Source organism: Dipteris shenzhenensis, chromosome 2 (genome assembly GCF_047967505.1).
Source record: "Dipteris shenzhenensis isolate YYH24624 ecotype China chromosome 2, Dip_SZ_1.0, whole genome shotgun sequence".
Taxonomy (NCBI): Eukaryota; Viridiplantae; Streptophyta; class Polypodiopsida; order Gleicheniales; family Dipteridaceae; genus Dipteris; species Dipteris shenzhenensis.
The window spans coordinates 31,147,311-31,167,887 of record NC_141597.1 but is presented as its reverse complement, the minus strand read 5'-3'; the positions used below and the strand labels follow the sequence as shown (position 1 = coordinate 31,167,887).

Genomic DNA, 20,577 nt, shown 5'->3' with positions numbered 1-20,577 from the left:
AAAATTCTTGAATATTTGTGTGTGTGTGAGAATAGTCTCGAGAAAAACTTTTTTCTAATATAAATATAGTGGTTTCACGAAAAAAAAAGTGTATTGGTATGTATGTATATGTTTTTCACAAATTTTCTTAAAATTCCTCAAAGTTTCAGATTTATAAATGGAACCATAAATTTGATTAAAGGTATCTATGATCTCAACTTTGAGACCCAACGAGACTCAGCAGAGTAGCCCATGGTAGACGGGTCAGGTTACTAGTGGTTTATGATTAATTTTGAATTTGACATATAGACCTTCATTTACAGCACGAGGCACACTCCCATTGTTCAGGAACCAAATTTCATTTTTGCCTTCCGATCGCTGGATCGGTTCCTCTGTGTACGTAGCGTCATCTTTTTGGAGTTTGATGTTTCTATGTAGTTTATACCTGCCCATAGAGCTTCACAATCCACTTCTAACCTGCACTGCAGGTTGATGAGAACAAAACACTCAACGAAACATAGAGGATTTTGCTGTGAGCTCGACTCGTAAGGGAAGGGGAGAGAAGCTGGAGCTACCCACATGGCTGCAGAGACCGCCCACGATTGGACTACAAAACTAGAGGACCTTCTGGATGACGGAGACTCCCCTGGGGCTAAGAAGTTGCTGGAGAGCATCATCTCTCATTTGGAAAAGCGGGACGACGCGCCCACCAATCTTCGATTGGCTGCTGCCCTCAATGATCTAGCAGCCTTGTATTGCAGCGAGGGCCTTACCATCAAAGCGGATTCTCTTTCCAATTCGGCTCTGCTTATCAAGAACAGGGTGGGAAATTTAGCAGGACCGGAGGAGCAAAGGCAAGCAGTCTCCTGTAAATTCCCTATGGCCGGTTTCCATGTGGTTTCGTTCGCTAGAGCTCTAGAGTCGTGCCTTGAGTGTGTTTCAAGGCTTTCAAAATGTCTCACAACCCCGGAGTTGAACTTCAGAGAGACAGTTGTTTTGAGTAATCGAATGTTTTTTGACGAGATTAGGGTCTAGCGGTTCCATTTTTGCATTGGAATTTCCAGAAAAGCAAGAAAGAATTTCTGTTGATAAGTTAGTGTTTTGGCAGAACAGTGTAGCCTTTTCTTCGGTCAATTCGTTAGATGTCGAGAGGACATCCTGTGAAGCACAAAAGAGAGCGGGAGAACCGTCTACATCTGCGGCAGGTCACGAGGAAGGTGATTTTTTCCCCTATCGATAAACCTAAAATTTCAAGGCCTGAACTTAGTACTTGATAAGAGTATCTCCCTCCAAATCTATATAGATCCAACGGTACGGTGCCTGGTTTTTGTTAGAAGATTTTGGCACATTTTGAGTTCTGTTCTTGAGACAATACTTGTTGAATTATGGGTAGTCCTCTCGAATTTTAGCAGTTAAGCTGTATGAGCGTAAGCTTTGTCCCAAGGATTAAGGTTTGAGCATGGGGAAGTGAGGTGGCTGGTCTGCGGTCACTTGTCAATGTTGTTTGATCTGTCAACCACCAATATTAGAAGAGTCAATGCTTAGACTTTTGTTTAACAGGCCACGATGACTTGTTTTGGGGTAATGATTTATTGTCCCTTTCTGGTAATGTCACTGCATCCATCTACATCATCTCAAAAGAGGGCTGCTCTGCAAGTTACCTTCCAGCCACAGGTCTCCCAGAGAGTTATCCTTTGTTGAGTTCTCTCCTTCCAACTTTTCCTCAGATGGATTTCTCTCTAAAAACCTCCCCCATGCCTAGTGCTTGCCACTTGGCTCGCTCGTTTGGTGCCACATGTCCTACATGAGCCTTCCATTAAAGCCCTCTCAATGTGGCTTCTGAAGATCAATGTTGCACAATATACCAGCGACACTGGAGTCCAATGATGAAGTGCACTATGTGTGTCTCTATCTTCCCTAGTATCAGAATTTAAAATGAATCGATACAACTAGATAAGAGTCTGGTCATAAGTGTCATGTCAAGGAGTATTTGGTAGACGTCTGGTCATAAGTGTCATGCCAAGGAGTATTGGTAGACATATCTTCTTCTTTCTCCCCCTGGCCAGCAATTCTACTAATCCACGAAAGCTGAAAGAAATAGCAGTAGCTCATCTGCATTGTATGTGAACCCCCTTGTCGAGTTCTCTCCTTCCAGCTTTTTCTCAGATGGATCTCTTTCTAAAGACCTCCCCCATGCCTAGTGCTTGCCACTTGGCCTGCTCATTTGGTGCCACATGTCCTACAGGAGCCTTCCATCAAAGCCCTCTCAATAGGGCTTCTGAAGATCAATGTTGCACAATACACAAGCGACACTGGAGTCCGATGATGAAGTGCATAATATGTGTGTCTCTATCTTCCCTATTATCACAATATAAAGAATGAATCAATACAACTAGATAAGAGTCTGGTCATAAGTGTCATGTCAAGGAGTATTTGTTAGACAAATCTTCTTCTATCCCCCCCTGGCTAGCACTTCTACTAATCCATGAAAGCGGAAGGAAATAGTAGTAGCTAATCTAATCAAGTAGCCACATACTTTAGTAGAGCTATCTGATGGTTGCCATGTCTCTCATCCCAATGGAGAGGCATATGAAGAGATCTGCCACATTCTCTGATGTGGCACATACATTGTATCCACCTGTCCAGTATCAATCATCTCCCACATATAGCAATAGTGAACATCTATGTGCTTCGTCCTACAGCAATAGCACTCTGACTGTCACATAAAATGTATGTCACTCTATCTTGCTCGTGAAGTGTGCTACCAACAAGCCTCTTGCCATATACACTCCTGCGTGGCTGTGAATAAAGCATTGTGTTCTGCTTCACATGATGATGTGGATACCGTTGCTTTCTTCTTACTGCCCCATGAAATTGCCGAAGATTGAAGCAAGAAACAGTACCCTGTAATTGGAGTCGCTAAAGCCATCCAAGTATGGCTCATCTTCTCTACCGTAATGCATACTCAGCTGTAGTGCTCCCTTCACATATCGAAACACTCTCTTCGTAGCTGTCCAATGTGATTGCTTTGGGCTGGCCATGTATCTGCTCAAGCATGACACTGCATACTGAATGTCAGGCCTGGTAAAACATAGGTAAAGCAAAGAACCCACAGCCTGTCTATGAGTGTAACATTTGCATCCTCTTCGTTATCACACAACTCCAATGTGTGACCAACCTCCACAAGTGTCTTGACAGGTTTATAGTCCAGCATTTGAAACCTCTTCAACATTCCAAGTGCATACTTATGCTGTGACATAAAAATCCCTCATCGCCATGCATAAATTCAATGCCCAAGTAGTGAAGCAATCCCATATTTGTAATGTCAAAAGACTTCTGCAAATGCCTCTTGACTGCTTCCACTATGTTTTCATTGTTGCCCATGACAATTATATCATCCCATCTGAGTCCAAAATGACTCTTTGGCACGAAAGGCATACTCTGCTCTTTAATCTAAAAGTGGCTGTTGCTGGTCTGACATGCAAGTCAAGATCCATCCAATGTCCCGGGCTCACACATGGCTTCTCCTCATATGGGGGCCTTACAACTTGAGCACCTTGGACCACTGGTGGTTACCAGGAGGGTGGGGCATTGAGCATATGTAACAGTGGAATCTTAGCCACGATAGACATTGCTGATGATAGCCACCACCATCGGGCAATAATTCCCACAAAAGTAAATCATGAAGCCTAATCACCTCTAATCCCTCATTACCATGCACTCTAGTACTCTCCTGAGCATGCAAGCCCGGTGACTGGTAATTTACTGCACTTGTAGTAATCATGCATGCAAGCCCGGTGGTAGTTACTGGAAGCTGAGTAATTGCAGGCCACTATGATTGTTGGTAATTACCTACATGCCTGGTGGGTCTTAGCCACCACCACAGACGTGGCTGGGAATCTTAGATGCCACCACCATCCCTTGCAATCGGATTGCAAACTCAAGCCTCCACTATTCCATTTTCTTCACTGTTTCATCTTCTATCCCTCTCAACCATATCTATCTCCCTTGCACTCTTCCTGCAACTTATATCCCCTCTTGTAATGGACCCTGCACAGTCCGGGAGCTCCTCACACAATCTTTCCTCCCCCTCTGTAGCACAGTTAGAGAGCCCCTCCTCCCCTGATCTTGAAATCGTGACATATGGGAGATCCTCTCTCGTTCTTCAAAAGCCCAATTTGGATGCTCTCCAAAACTTCACCAGGTTGGTACAAAAGGTGAATGTGAAGGAGGGGCAACTAGTGTGTCAAGGTCAGAAGATTACCATCAATGAAAGCATGATTGAAAATGGTCTAGGAATTTTTGGAGGCATTTTGCAAGCACACTTTTTCGAGAAGCAGTGGAAGAGACAAGTTATTCTCGATGTATACCCCAACGCTCAAATTAGTAAAGATGGTGGAGTGATTTTGAGCTTGCAAAGAGACCTCCAAGATGTGCTGAAGAAGACCATTTACTTCTTTCCTGATACGAGAGGAACCTACAAGTTATGGCAGGTTCAAGCAGCAATATATCTTTCTCAAGGGCGATCTCCAAGAGTGTGTTAACCAACTTGAAGAATCGCATGGATGGCAAATCTCAATTATCATCTCAATCCGCTGGAGTTGCAATGCACTTGATAGTATCTACCCTGAAAGGGATTTTGCAACATCACCATCAATGAGCACATAAAACGTGCTCTCCGTTGGACTCTGACGGAATCCAGGGTTCCATAAAATGTATATGTATCCACTGATAGGCGCTTGTTTTAAACCATATAATGCCTTTCTCAATCTACACACCTCATCTTTCATACCCTGTGCTGCATAACCAGGTGACTGCTCAATGAACACTTTCTCTTCCGACTATCCATTTAAAAATGCTGTCATTGATGCAGTAGTCATCTGTCTAGTGGGAGCAGCAAAGTCTGATCATAATCAATGCATTGTTTCTTTGCATATCCCTTCACCACGAGTCTAGCCTTGTATTTGTCGATAGTACCATCTGCTTTGTACTTGGTTTTGTAGACCCATCTAGTTGCAATGATGTTCTTTCGTGATGGTCTATTAGCAAGATCTCAAGTGTGATTTCTAGCAATGGCATCCATTTCTGCTCTCATAGCATCATTCCACTGCTCATGTTGACATGCATCCTCGTAAGAAAGAGGATCATTAGGCTCCTCCACGTCAAGCAAGGCATACTCCATAATATAAGCATGGTGTGTTCTGCCTTTCAATGGCTCTTGCAGTTTGCTATCCTTTGTGGTTTTTGCCACCCATCCAGGCATGGATTTTCACGGTGTGTGCCCATTACCATTCCTCTTATCTGGCACGTGTACTTACTCCTTTTCTTTCTCTTGTTCTACACCTCTTACATAGACGGCAAGTCATTGCTATCATTGAATGGATCATAAACATCCTGCATCTCGAGGTTACCAAACTCATCAGAGACAACATCTCTGTGATGAATAGCTTCCTTGTGTCAGAATCGTAAGGCCTGTAACCTTGTCCATCGGCGCTCACCATAAGGTGAATTGCACTCTTAGCATCCGACTTTTTTCTCATCTGATCTGGAATGTGAGCATAGCCCTTACTTCCGAATACACGAAAACATCCAACATAAGGTCTCGTCCCATACAGTACCTGATATGGTGTCTTGTCCTGCAAAGCACGTATAGGACACTTATTAGTGATATGCGATGCTGTCACAATGGCTTCTGCCCACAAAAATACCCAAAAGGCCCTGAGCCTTGAGCATAGTCTTGGACATCTCCACTAACTTCTTGATCTTTCTTTTAGCAAAACTGTTCTGCCACGGGGTATGAGACATGTCTTCTCTTCATCCCCCTATCACACATGAACCTTTGCATATCATTAGAGAGGTATTCCCCCCTTCTATCCGATCTCAGAACCTTAAGCTTCTTTCCAAGCTGATTTTCTGCCACAGCTAGCCAGTTTTGGAACATGCCAAATACATCTGACTTGTTCTTAATTGGAAATACCCAAGTGAACCTAGAGCAATCATCGATGAATCACAAAATATTTTGATTTTCTAATTGACATTGGCAATGGACTGACAGCATCTCTATGTACCAGCTGTAATAAATCTCTAGCATTCACTTCCTTATGTAGCTTCGGGAATGGGAGTCTATGCAATTTTCCTCTCATGCATCCATCACACGTCCTGCTCATAAGCTTAGATTACAGCGGGAGTTTAGCTAACCCCCTAACCATATCATGCTTTTGCATGTACAATAATCCGTCATAGCGCAAATGACCAAACCTTGCATGCCATAAGGACATCATGTCATCATCTGTCGCTGCCATAGCAAACGATTTCAGCTCAAGCCAAAGCAAGCCTAAAGCTTTACATGCTGCTTCCTATCTCTATCTAGCAGCTGACAGTCCATGTTCTCAAAGTATACCCACAAATTTGACTTCATCAGACCATTCACAGACACCATAGATTGCATACGTGCAGTACATCATGCAATGCTAACTGTTTCCCATTCGTGAGGCAACACAACCTCATGTTTCCCCTTCAAATGCATGTAGGGATCCATTCGCACATTGCATGTTTCTATTCCTGTCATCAACTACATCCATAACCTGGCTATCCCTCAATGGTTACAATTCCCAAATTCTTGCCATCTTTCTTCTTTCTCGGTGAACTCATGGAATCATTACCCTTCTTGCTACTGCGTGATGCATCCCCATTCTTCGGCATATAACCTTGAAAAGGTTTGTTGCCTTCTCAAGTTTGTACCTACTTGCATAGGCTTGTTTCCCCTCCCCATGGGAAACATCGAAGTTTTCATGTGCTGCTCTTCTTGTAGAAGCAAACCAACCATGCGATCAAAACTCATTGCATCATTGTCCTTTTGAATCACCATAAGGCTGAGCATTATCACAAAGGTAGAAAACAATTGCACGGTGTTATTGAGCATAGTGGAAACCAATGTCTTCTTGTCTATGTCCTCACACAATGAAGCCAATTGCTCTACCAAGTCATGAATTTTTGTAACATAATCCGTGATACTATCATCCTCAAGGATGTGAGTGTCCGGGAACAACTTGTTCCACAAGTACACAGTCTTGATTCCTCATTTTTTACATGAAACATGCGTGCTAGCGTGTTCTAGGGATCCCTTGCTGTTTTGCTTGATCGGATTTGAGTTTTCTCCTGTCCCACTTTTTCCGCTCATCTGTAAGCCTTGCAAGCACGGCTGCAGCTCTTCTGCCTTCACGCGCAGGAGTGCTAACACTAGCAGCCTCTACAACCAGCCTAGTCTTATCTCTGGAGACTAGATCCCATAAACCTCTGCCAACCAATACATTTTTCACCATGAATGACCACGTTGGGTAGTTCGAGCCATCCAGTTTATCCTTGTTTTACAAAATTGTATTAAATACATCCGACCCATCCTTTGCATTGCACAAAGTGACAAATCATGGCCAACAAAATGCACAAAAATATGCCCAGAAATTGGCAGCAAGCTGTCCAAAAATGCACCAAAAACTATCTACAGGATGCTAAAATAACATATGAACAGCTAACATGTCTCACGCATCCAAAATCCTGTCAAAAAATAGCATTTTCCAGTTGCCAGCACATGTGACAATTGCTTCCAAGCGTTTGATACAACAAATAGCGCCACAACTGTAGACCTGCAATGACACTCAGCCTGTAATGCAATAAAAGTGCCAATGTGGCAATCACACAAAGTATGTGTCAAGTTCCTGCAAAAATCTCGACTTCCTGCTGTCTGACTATCAGGTATAATTCGGCGTACAAGCTATGTTCCCATGACTCAGCATATGTTCATCACAATGTCCTGGCGTCAAGTACTGCAACACTGCTAATCTCAATTGCCTCAACCGTTAATCGCTATCCAAGCATCAAGGACTGCAAACACTACCAATCTCAATTGCCTCAATTGCCAATCGTTATCCAAGTTTAAGTACTGCAAACACTCTCAGCTGTCCACTATATTTAGATGTAAATCAGCGTCAAGCCGCCAAGGGCATATGTCCAGCCTCGGTGTAACAATCCCTGCAATGTTATAAGCGCCTAACGAGGCAAAAAAGCAATCCTGTCTTGATGTCAAATCCCACGAATCTGAGGTTCTTTGCCGTAATCACAGATCAGTGACTTATTTCAGTCGTCATGCTGTTTGAGCTTTGAAACTATATCGCAGCTCGAGATTGCATCTGCATTACCCGTTTGCACCGGATTCGAGCAAAATGCCTAAATAAAATTTGGATGAAAATGGGTTGATCTTATGCATTGAGGAGTAAAATATGGATGAAAAATGAAGAGATTCTTCACTCACCTTACAGCCGCTTAAATCTGTTCGTCACTAGGACATTTCCTTGTGCGTCCCTGTAATGGCTCTTCTTACGGATTATCAGAATGTAAAAAAATGAACCAATACAAGTAGATAAGATACACCTAGATAAAAGGATGGTCACCAGAGGCTGGTCATAAGTGTCATGCATGCCAGTCATAAGTGTCCAACGAGTATTTGGTAGAAATTTCTTCTTCACCTTTCCCTTGTTGCTTAAGCGTAGTATTAATCCTGGACCTTAGTCCTCTAAGCCCCCATTAGTGGAAGCATTGTCGAGCCCTCTGGTTTCCTGCCTCAACACAACCAAGCCATGGGCTTCTACGATTATGGCTGACGTAACATTCCCTTTCCCTTAAGGATGCGTACATCCTCGAAAACAAAATTGGGAAATTTCCTCCGGAGATTGCTTACCCTTCACCGTATTGAACTCTTGCCATATCTATGTTTCCACTTATCCAGACATTCTTGATACATTGTATGTCTTGTTCTTTTTCCTTTTCTATCTATATTTTTGTGTGATTAATTTGGTAATGGAGCAAGCTTAATGAGTTTAACTAGGACTTCATTTGCAATGGGATTGTCATCATCTCCTCACTTTCTGTTTAGCCTATTACATGAAAACCTGGATGTACACTACTTTGGATATTTACTTGTCTTTAGGGTTTTTGAAGATTTGAATACCCTAAGATAGACTTGCTTGTTTTCTTCAAACTTTCTATAGCGTGGGTTTTGTTTGGTCTATCTTGAGTCTTTCTAATGCTATCTTTAGGTAATTTAAGCATTTGATTAATATCTTCAAGAAAGTCTCTGGTTGCTTGAATCTTCTCTTTTTTGAGTCCCACTGTAGTTAGGACTCTAGGTTGAAATCCATACATCATCATGAATGGACTAATATTTGTAATTGAATGATTGGCACTATTTATGCAAATTCTAATATGGGCAAATACCGTTCCCAATTAGTTTGCCTTTTACTTACATATGTTCGAAACATATCTTCAATGACCTGATTTGACCCTTCTAGTTTGACCATCACTTTGTGGGTGATCTGCAGTGCTCATATTCAAAGTAGTTTCGAACCTCATAAATACAATCCTTCAAAAATGACCGTTAAATTTGCTATCCTAGTCACTAACAATCCCGGTTGGTAGCCCACACAATCTATAGATGTGCTCCATATATAGCTTTGCTAATTCGAGAGTGTTAACCTCTTCATTCTTTGGAATAAACTGAGCCATCTTGGTAAGCTGATCCACAATTACCCACAGAGAGTCGTGCCTCCTCTGCGTCCTAGGTAATCCATGGAGATACTTTCCCATTTGCTAGACAGGATCTCCAAGGGATGTAGGAGACCACCGACCTTAGGATGTTGAACTTTGTTGACTTGGCATGTTTGGGACTTTAATACATAGTCTTGGATGCCCTTATCTATTCAAGGCTAAAAGAATTGTCTTTTCAAAAAGTGCATGTCTTTTGAATTCCCGGGTGTCCAGCACTAAGACTATCATGAAACTCAAAAAGAATTTGGTACTTAATGTCATTATTATTCATGACACATACTCTACCTTTGTTGAGTAAGTAGCCATCTGGATACTATATTTTTCCACTTGATTTCTTTATCACCAACCTGTAGTTTGTCACTAGTTCCATGTGACTTTCAAGGAAAGCTCCTCCAATGATTGGATCCCTCCCCATAATTGCTTTCTATATTGTAGAAAGTGAGGATCAAGCTCCATTTTCCTTTTAACAGCTCTAGGAAAGCATTTTGGGATTGTGTAAAAGTCAATTCATAACCATTGGCATTCAGCTTAGGGTCTTTGCTGCAACATTAAATTTTCCTTTCCAATATGCCAATAAATCAAACTCCTATGTTATTTTAGCCCACCTTAGGTTTTTTCATTTAAGCTCTAGCTGATTGCAAATCGATCTGATACATTCCTAAGAAAGAATGATCTTAAACTTAACACTATACAAACAATGCCTCCATTTCTTTAAAGCATAAACTATAGCATACAGATCCTTTTCATATTCCGAATAATTTCGTTGAGGGTGGTCTAACTTTTTGCTTTCAAAAGCTATCGGTGGATCCTTTTGTAAAAGTACTGTCCCAAGAGCAAAATCACTGTGTATGTTTCAACCACGAATGGTTCATTGGGATCCACTATCTTTGAGATAGGAGCTGCTGCTATAGCTACTTTTAACTTTCCAAATCTCTTTTTTAAGGTTCATCCCATATGAAGGTATTTCCCTTTCGCTTAAGCTGGTCCGTCATCGGAACAACAATTTTTAGCATACTCTTAGATGAATCTCTATAAAATCCAAAAAAACCTAAGAATATCTGTAATTCTTCTAGGTTTGTAGGATGTGGCCATTCCAACATTGTCCTTACCTTTTCAGGTGTCACAAGTACCTAGCTTGTTTGCAAAGAATATCTTTTCAGGTGTCACAAGTACCTCACTTGTTTTGCAAAGAATTCACACTTGGATACTTAAGCAAAAAGAGAGTTGTCTCTAAGCACTTTTCTCAAATGTTTCATATGCTTTTTTCTTGTTTTACTATAAATAAAGATATCATCTAAGAAGACTACAACAAAAATTCCTAAATATGGCCTCAAGACACTATTCATATAAAAGTTGGTGGAGCATTGGTTTTAAAAAATATTATCAATCTAAATTGATAATGCCAATACCTAGTACGAGATGCTGTCTTAGGAACATCCTCTCCTCTTATTTGAAATTGGTGATATCTTGATCTTAATTCAATTTTAGTAATATACTTAGCTCCCTGCAAATGATCAAAGAGCTCATCAATGCGAGGCATAGTTACTTATTTTTTTAATTGTGATTTTATTTAAAACTCGGTAATATATGCATAAAGACATAGTTGTGGGAAAAAGATGGTTAATTCCCCACCTTTGAGCTCCCAAATGAGGAGAGTGAAGGGGGCTGACACCTCACCATGTATATAGGACCTGTAGGGGGATGGACTAGGGCTGCCATGTGGGCAGTAAGATGGCTGCCATATGGACAGCAGACAGGGATCTTATATAGGATTCATATGGGGCAGATCAGAGGGCCTCCAAAGATAGCCTTCTTGGGTTGGCTGTGGAGCTGCAAAGAGCCCAGCCGTGAGCCCAGATGGAGGGTACAATGTCTGCAAGAATGCACAGCAGCAGCAAGATTGTGGCTGCAAGAAAGAGAGCTCACATGGTGAACAGCGGAGGCAGGATCAGGTGCAGCAGTACGGCAGTCTGTACGGGTTGTCACAGGACAGTGCAATGGACTGCAGCACACTGGCAGAGGCTGGAGCAGACAGCAGAGTAGCAGAGACAAGACGGGCTGCAGTCCGGACAGGGTCCAGGTGTGCGCAGGGCCTATTTACAGGATGAACGTGCCAGAGCAATGCAACAGACTGGTCGGCCCAGTCTGTGGGCTGGTCGGCCAGCTCAGCCGGCTGATGGGGCAATTCCAGGGGCGTAGTGCCCTATAAAAGGGCTCCTACAGGGGGTATTCTACATTCCATTGTTCTAGGGTTCTGGTGCCTCAAGTTGAGGGAGGTCCAGATCTACAGCAACAAGCCTTCACAAGTGGCTGCTTAGCCTCAGCAAGGGAGGATGGAATCTAGGGAGACTCATGCATCATCATTGGCTGTCGACACAGCAGAAAGGAGGTCAAGGATCATTGGAGCAAACACTGCCTTACGATAGGCTATCCAAGGTAGCAGCAAGAAGATGTGTGTGTGAGGGACCATTATGAGGTCCACACAACCTCTAGGAAAGCAATACAGGCTGAGTGTTTTGAACGTGCCATGAGGAGGTAGGAAAACAAGTTGTGTGTGTCATAGGGGTCCATATCTAGTTATCTCCTTGCTGTTACAAGGTCACAGCAGAAGGATCCATGAACAAGCTCAGACTGTGGATGGCAAGTCCCAAAACAAAGACAAGAAAGACCTGCATGAGCAAGAGAGTTGGTGCAGGGCCTATAATGAGCACAGCCGTCTAGGTTCTTATTGGGCATCTAGCCTTGAGTCACAATAAAGTTCCGACTGTGAACGCTACGTGCGACGGGAGCCAAGATATCTCGAGTCTAGGTGATTGTCTGACTTGAGGAGCGATACGTTTAGTTGTGACATAGGTGTCCGATTGGAAAAGCCTAGTGACCTTGAGTCGACCTGAGGGCGTGGTGGTAGACCAAAGGCAAGACGATGAAGCCCAGCTCCACTTTGAAATCCTGGAATGCCACTTTTTGATGAGCTGCACGGATTTTGGTTTAGATGCTGTAGCCTCAAGGCTCCTTGGTCTCAGTTGTTTCACTTTGGCTCATTAAGGGCTCCAAATTCTGCCTCTAGTATTCTCATAACCAGATGGCCTACCCTTTGGCCTGTGCCTAGCCGCGGGTTGTGCATGTCAGCAATCATCACTACGGACATGCTGAGAAAGGGACCCTTTAAAGGTGGTCAATTTATACTTTATAACTTTCCCAGTGTATGGATGCCATTAAGTTAGGTACACCCCTAAGTGAGTCTTTATATTTGAGCTGAGGGCTCATTTGTGGGGTTTTGTCTCTTGGATTAGAAGGCCTAGGTGCTTCGATACAACATTGGGCTCCCTTTTCTGTTTTGTTTTGTCAGTGAGAGTTTCATCACTATGTGCAAGGTATACAAAGAGGGATGTTACATTTGGTGGGCTTTGGCAAGTGCATATGTGTTTTTTGTAGTGCACTTGATTGGCTTTCTAAACAAACTAACAATATTTGATATGTGGCGGGTGTTCTCTATCCTTAAGTCATGAGGTTCTATTTATTGTTTTCACTTTATTATACTTATCTTCAATTGTGTTTCTTACCAGTTTGTAGCATACATGTTTCAGTTTTCAACGTAAAATATGATCTCTAACTTTCCCATTAGTCAACAACAAAGTCCTGGTGCCACCGGTGTGTTATGGTAGCTGTAGTTGCTCACATTACAGGGCGAAACCAACCATTTTTCTTCTTGTTTGGCATGAATTGTGATGTCCTTTTACATGCGATGTCTTGTTTAATTCCTCATTCATCATTCGGGGGGCAGAGTGGGAGGCTGTCTTATGTGAAGGTGTAGTAAAGCTTGATGGCCTTGCTACTGTAAGGAGAACTCCAGAGCTGGTTCGTCAAGAGAAGAATGTTCCCAAACAACGTGGACGGGGGGCATTCACCTTTGGAGACATGGGCATGTACAGTGACAGGGTGAGCACGTTTCCATCAAGTGAAGGATCACAAACAGACTTTTCATCAGAAGAAATTGAGTGTGAAGAGACTCTTGTAGGTGCTCATTCTAAAGGCAAGTCCTGTAACAATTAGCATTGGAATTCATACCGGGGTATTAAAAATTTTGATGGTTAGTTTATATGTTTTACGAGTTTCTTCTTGTAAAACTAGGATTTGGTTATTTGATTTATCATGAAGTATGAGGAACCATTTTCTTACATGGTCTACTGACTCTTTAAGAGACTTTTGGTAAATGTGCAGTGATCTTTGGTGTCAGACATGTGCTTGTGATTAATTTCCCCCCTAAAGTCACTGCCAAAGATCTGGAAGATCTTTTTGAACCCTTCTCAGTAGATGGAGTTGTGATACGCTGGATTAATGACACTACCGCTTTGGCAGTGTTCCGAAATCCAGACACTGGTAAGTTTTTTCATCGTGTGCCATTCCAAACGTAGTTATTGTATGCACCTTAGATTGGCTTTAGGGGACTTGTTCATATCTGTAGAACGGCATAGAGTTCAAGTATGAAAAGGAGGAGTTTTCTTAAGATTAGGGGAACCTTAGGGCAGTTCTACATTGTGCAATCTCAGCAAACATAGCGAGATGGAAGCATGAGAGCGGAAATCTGGTCTTATGCATATCAAGGGTTATTACCAAAGGTCATTTTCTCACCTAGACATATTTTCTGCAGCCAGAGAAGCTTTACGATGTACTCAGAATCCACAGTTTAACCTTCAAGAACTGGATGAAGACAGCGAGTTGTGTGGTTTATATACTGAGAAAGGTAACGTGTGGTTTATTATTCCATGTTGTCAAGTTATTTGATAAATTTTGATTTTGTCATTTCAACTAAAGTGTTCTGTAGAAATGTAGCAAGTTTTAAATGGCTAATTTGGAAGCTGTAAGTGAGCCTTTCTTTCATGCTCTTGTTCGAGTGGTCCCTTCTTACCTGGGGCTGCAATGTCGCAAACCTTGTCTGTGAATGAGGAGACCAACATAGCTGGTGACGGTTTTTCATGGGGTTGTAGAATTTTTTTTCTAAAAATAAGCAATTAGGCTATGTAGCTGGTGGGAGGAAGTGACAAGGTAATGCAATACCTAACTTGTGACACTATTGCATAGCAGCAGAAAAAAATTCTAAAACATATGGAGGCCATTTACAACCGAATTTACTTTATTATTTATTTGATCAGAAGATAGTGATGCAAGGGATGAAAATATTAAGTGGATGGAGAAAATGCTGAAAGGAATGTAATGCCATATGATGAGACCAATATTAAGTTTTTCAAGGGATTTTGGGACCACAAACGTGGATCAGCTGCAAAGAGTCATCTCAGGTGGGCAACTTCACAAGGATACACTGTGCATATGCATAGTTAGATTTCTTGGAGGACGGGTATATTGGTTTGATGAATGTCAGGATTTACTCTGTAGGCGAGGGTTATGGAATAGACCTTTGTAGAAGGATAAGCTGTGCATATGCATAGTTAGATTTCCTGGAGGATGGGTGTAGTGATTTGATAAATGTAGGGCTTTACTTTGTAGGCAAGGGTTTATGGAGTATACCTTTGTCGAACGAGGTGGTCATCTCCAAGATCTCCTGCAGTTGGTTTGAGTAAAGCTGTCCGTCTTCCAGTGTTTGTGTCCTGTCTTCCTTTCGAATCCATTGGGCACGGGATGAATGATACGAATACTTTGCTCGTCCAGCCTATATGGCCTGCTGAACCTCCTCCTCCTGATAGAGTGCATTCAGAATCTTCACTCCCTTATGAGGGATTCCTTGGCATGGATGCTCCAAGTGTAAGACAATGGGAAAGTGATCTGACATCATTGTACCTGTCAAAATCCTAGTGGACCCTCCCCTGTGCAAGGCCCGATCATCAGTATAAAACATATCGAGTCTCTCCAAGAATCCTTTGTGGTGGCGCTGGCCAAAGGAACACTGAGGCTCCCTGGGGTCCTAGTGAATGTTGCCTCTCATTAAGGGTCCCTGCCTCAATGGAAAAGATGAACTGCTCCCATTTTCCCCTCGAGGCAGGCCCCACCTTGCTTATCCTCCTGGAATTCTATGTTCTTGGAGTTCCCTTCAAAGAATCCAAGAATCCATATCTTTTGAATAATGTGTGCTGGCGCCAAAGGGTCCATCTGCTAGTGGCACACAACTGCATAAAGGATTTGGCACCTGGTTCCCAAAGACGGAGGCCAATCCAAATGGCACCGCCTCTAAGAGCTCCCTTTGATCATGTATCTCAAAGGCCTGTCCAATTGAAATGCATACCCCACTTCTCTGTCCCACAACCGGAGACCATTTCTCATGGCCACGCTCAATGACTCATCGCAACTCTTGTCTCAGGATCAATTTTTGTGGCTACTGATGCACATACTCATGTAGTCCATGCATGTTCGCACACACAATTGTCCAGCTCATGGGGAGGTGAGATGGGTGGAGAATGGAATCCTTTAGAGTTGGGGGTCTATGAGGAAGATTCTGAACGGCTGGTCTTGTCAGGTAGTTAGATGACGAGTTCTCCCATTTGTCTAGCGTAGCAATAGAGGCTTCACACGCGGCTCTCCAAACCTATGGACCCATGTCAACAAACTTGTGTAGGAGGTACTTAACAAATTTGTGTAGGAGGTACCCAACTATGCAGCTACCACTTGTAGGAGCCAGAGCAACACAAGGTTTGAGAATGGGAAGGTTCTATGTGTTGCAAAAGGAAAACTAAGGTTGGGTGGAGCTCTATGTCATCCAGCATGTCATCCTTCTTGGGGAGAACACACTCATCATAGCCTCTAGTTTGTGCGGACAGCTAGGTGGAACGCCCATGAAGTTCCAAGAACCAAATTTCTAGAACTAGGGAAGGAGACCCAGAATGTGGCCTAGCAATTCCTCCCCTTGGTTGGGAGGGAGAGGAGGAGGGGGGGAGGAATTAGTGGGGGGGAGGGGCTAGAGGGGAAGAAGTTGGAGGGGGGGAGAGGAAGGGAAGTGGGGAAGCCACAAGGGTGACTATTGGATCAGAGCGAGGGGGGGAGAAGTGTCTTTGGAGAGGTAAGGCACATGGATCCGCATTGGTTGGCCGGCCCAATGCCGATTTGGGAGCTAAGAAATAGATTTTGAAGTGGTTGTCTTGTAGGCTGCCCAAGACCCTTAGCAGGCTGAGGGATTATCTGTCGTTGAATGGGGCTAAGCGCCTAGCGTCTCTTCTCCTCATGTTGGGGAGAGGTCTCAACGGAAGACTCACCGCATTGCTTCAAACTATGTGGGGATTCCATTCCATGGATGTACTCGTTTGTTCATGATGCATGGCTGTCCTCATTGCACTCTTCTTGGCATGTATTCTCTTTTCTTGTTAGGACAAGTACCCAAGCCATAGTAGGAGGGACATTGTGGTCTTGCGTTGTACGGGTGGGGATTCTGAAACGGGAGGCTGAGTAAGTTCTTGTTGTTGTGATCTCCCCTCCCTGTTCCTCCACTTGGCATTTAACAAACTTTGGGCAAAGCCTTGGCAAGACGACTATCTCTTGAAAACAAATTCCTTGGAAGGCCCGCCACCTCTACCGGCTCAAGCACGTGCCCTCCAATGTAATCCACGAGGACAATAAGGAGGGATCCGAAACAACCATGAGGGGCTTTTACACCCCATCATCCAAAAGGTTTGATGCTGTCATCTTGGAGGACCCAAGGCCACCACAAACTGAGCACCAATTGAAGAGAGGATGCATGTATGCTCCTGTGGCAAGCTTAGAATTGCAGGGTCACTGGGTACTTGGGGCTCTAGTAGCCTGTTTCCATGTCACCGGCATGGTACCGGGGGATAAAGGGAGTAGATCAGGGATCTCTTTGTAGCAACATCTGGCCCGTTTTGATGCTGGAGCAAGGCTCAATTGTACCTAATCTTGGGTGTCTCTTCAACTAGAAGTAAGACCCACAAGGCACCCGATGATGGCTTTGTCATTTAGTTCCTGAACCGCTTTCTCAACTTGCTTCTTGCCTTCAAGTGAAAGCAAGGTGTGATAGATACAGGATTCAAGGATGCTGCCATTTCAGCTCCTTTGACCAGACCCTAGGGGTCACCTATTTATTTCGAATCCACTAAGGTGCACATTGCTAGTTCCAAAGAAGAGAGGATGGAGGGAACTGAAAGGGGAAAGGTAGTGCAAAGGAAAATTAAGGACAGGGGAGAGAAGAGAGTCTTGAAAGAGTCAAAAAGGGTTGGCAAGGAGGGGTGGGGCTGAATTGAAGAGAAGGGAGGATGAGGGAATCCCAAAAAGGGCTGAGGCACAGACGAGGAAGTGCAAGGAGAGAAGTTGGCTGTCAATGACAGCCTGTAATCTGCCAAGGAATGGGAGAATTGCCCCCTGCTAGCATTAGACCTGTTGACCCAGAGTAGCAAAACCAGGCCAAAACGGGCCAAGAAGGTCTGCAGACACGCTGAGGAGAAGAACAAAAGTGTCGGAAAGAAATCGTCCAATAGGGGAGGTAAAAAAGCCAGACCTGTGAGCAGTAGCTCATGGGTTGAGCCAGCAAACAGAAGAGGGAAGGAGGTCAACAAGGAAAGGGATCTCAGGTTTCCCAAAGCCAGATGAGGGGCTGGTGAGGGCCTGGAGAAGGAGCTGCCTAATGTGGAGCTTGAAAGAGCTTAGACGAGCTGGAAACAAACAGCAAATGAGCTTAAAGGTTGACAAATCAAGAGGCGAACCTTCGGGCAAGGAGGGAGGAGTGGAAGATGAGGGAAACAGAAGCGATATAGAGAAAAAGGAGGGAAGTTTGAGGGGGAGAAGGGACAGGTGCTAGAAGGGAGTGGAGCGCTCTCAGCAACCTGCAATAGTCAAGCCTTCATTTTTACTGGTTCTACCTTTGCCTGCCCCCACACAGGACTGCTGTTGTGGTAGGATACCTATGTGGCAGCCAACTCTTTCGATTAGCTGCCTCAAGGCAGCATGAATGCTTGCTCTTGCTGCTTGTTAACTGGCTGTCCATGTGGCAGCCCTATGACATGGCATCCATGCGAGGATGCATGTGACAGCTTATGAGGAGCAGTTATTGCACTGGGATGCACAAGATGCAATGTTTGTATTTCCCAAAAACTTTGGTAAGTGCCTGAAATGCCCAAACACTCAGGCCCAAAGGCAAGATAGACAGAGGTGTGAAGTAGTTATGGCAAATTGCAGACCTGAAAGATCTTAACCAAGGGAAAGGACATGATACTCAACCTCAACCATAACATGTGTCAAGTACAGAAGCCCATGCAACTAACAGTGCCGCCTCACTCTACTTTACCAGGCATCCACTCGGATGTCATAGCCATAGCATTGACCTGGCACTATTTCATTAAACAGCAGACGTATAGGGATACTGTGGTTTCAGAACAGAATTTATGAGGCTCCAGGCGCCACTTGTATAATGCTGGTGTTATAAGAGATCTACTCTTCTCATGGTAGGACACATGGGTATCACAAAGACTAATGAACGTTTCAAGCAAACCTTGGCGTTAAAACTTTTGAGATGGCTTATTGTGCAGACCATTCCAGCGTATATCCATGGATTTTGTCTAATGGATTAGTAGTAGAGGTAAAAGCTGTGTAAAACCTTGTTAGAAGCTATGTACAATAAATGTTGCAGGCTTCAATTGTGGTTGTGTTAGGCTTTGGGTATTTACATCTGGAAGGTAGATAAATATTGATAATTATTTCTTCACAGATCTTGAGCCACCGGCTCCACGACCTGCAACCTCCTCACATGCAGCACAGAGGATGATCATGGGTGCACTTCGAAAGCAGGGGCTTAACAAAAAAGTCCCGTCAAAAGGCAGCTTTCCGAACCTGCAGAAACAAGAGGATGAGAGGAGGCAGCGGTTGCTTACACGGCAAAGACTTAAAGATGAAGCATGGGGACCTGATGGCTGAGATCTGCAAGTATTTCCTTGAACCTACCATCTTGTTGAGGATTTGCCTCATTTTCTTTCTTCGATTCTCTCTTGTTATCAAAATCTTTGAAACTTCACTAGATCTCTACTGTGCTGAGGCCATTAAAATTCCTCATTTGTTAATACTAGCAGCATGCCAATGAAGTACAGAATGTTTGAATATTACACCAGATCTCCCTCCTTGTATAGGAAGGCAGTTGCAGTCAATGCATGATGAGGCATGATAATTAAATGATATAACTTGTGATCCTACTTGGGTACAATGTGAAGTTGATTGGTGTGCTAGGCCTTTTTCTCAGGAGCAAGGAAATGAACTTCTATTGACTATGACCAAAGTACAAATATCCTATGAGAGCCTCACACACAATCATTCAGATAGGAAAAAGGCTTTCAGGATTTGAAACGAGCGGAAATGCCATGAAACCTGAAGTCTCTCTGAAGGAAGCTTTTCTGGCTACTACGGTGCATGAGGAACCCGAATCTTGCCCCAAGTGGTCATGACGGTGTGAATAATGTCTTGTTGATAACTGGGAGGCAGAAGTATTGTTAACAGAAGTATGTGTTTCTAGCAGAGGTTTGGTTCTTTTGGTGAAAACGATGGGTTTTCCATTGCCAATAATATGGTGCCTTTCAATTAACAGCTTACGGGGCTATTTATAGAGGTACTCATCAGTGTAATTTCAGTACTTATTCTTTAACTTTTTCTGATTTTTGCAAGGCGAATGTTCTGAATCGTAACACAAAAATAGATAGATACAAAGGATGGAATTGTTTTCTGGCTGGCCTTCCTAAGCTTGATAGAACGCTTGATGAAAGGTATTTGAACTCACACAACAGTGTTGATGGATGGATTGGTAATAAAATAAGAATTGTTGCTGCTTGTATGGTAGTAAGGTAAGAGAAAGGGTTAGGAATACACAAGGCTCTGGTTTGTTTAATGTGAATGGCTGATTCTTAAATATTGTACTTAAAATAGTTATTAGCACTACCTCACTCCAGAGTGTACTGCTTGAGGGAGGGTTTAATACCTGTTATTGCATGTTAATTGATTGCCTTTTACCCTTTTCTAGTTAGTATTTTAATCTCTCTCTCTCTCTCTCTCTCTCTCTCT

The 20,577-nt window shown here is 43.3% G+C and overlaps 1 protein-coding gene across 1 annotated transcript; it reads left to right on the top strand.

The window, feature by feature from the left end:
* The first annotated feature begins 283 nt into the window (after nt 1-283).
* LOC147904616 (coiled-coil protein) lies at nt 284-19,671 on the top strand. The gene is made up of 7 exons (XM_087394947.1): nt 284-375; nt 468-833; nt 1,093-1,196; nt 13,364-13,612; nt 13,801-13,959; nt 14,231-14,323; nt 19,241-19,671. The coding sequence occupies exons 2-7, from the start codon at nt 559-561 to the stop codon at nt 19,444-19,446; spliced, it is 1,086 nt and encodes a 361-aa protein (XP_087251073.1). The 5' UTR covers nt 284-375; nt 468-558; the 3' UTR covers nt 19,447-19,671.
* Nucleotides 19,672-20,577: the final 906 nt, after the last annotated feature.

What these genes read in the sequence shown, in the direction of transcription:
- LOC147904616 (XM_087394947.1), top strand. Translation starts at nt 559, where the DNA reads ATGGCTGCAGAGACCGCCCACGATTGGACTACAAAACTAGAGGACCTT. An exon ending in GCAGGACCGGAGGAGCAAAG is followed by an intron (nt 834 to 1,092) that starts GCAAGCAGTCTC and finishes TTGGCAGAACAG; the next exon opens with TGTAGCCTTTTCTTCGGTCA. An exon ending in TGGTTTATATACTGAGAAAG is followed by an intron (nt 14,324 to 19,240) that starts GTAACGTGTGGT and finishes ATTTCTTCACAG; the next exon opens with ATCTTGAGCCACCGGCTCCA.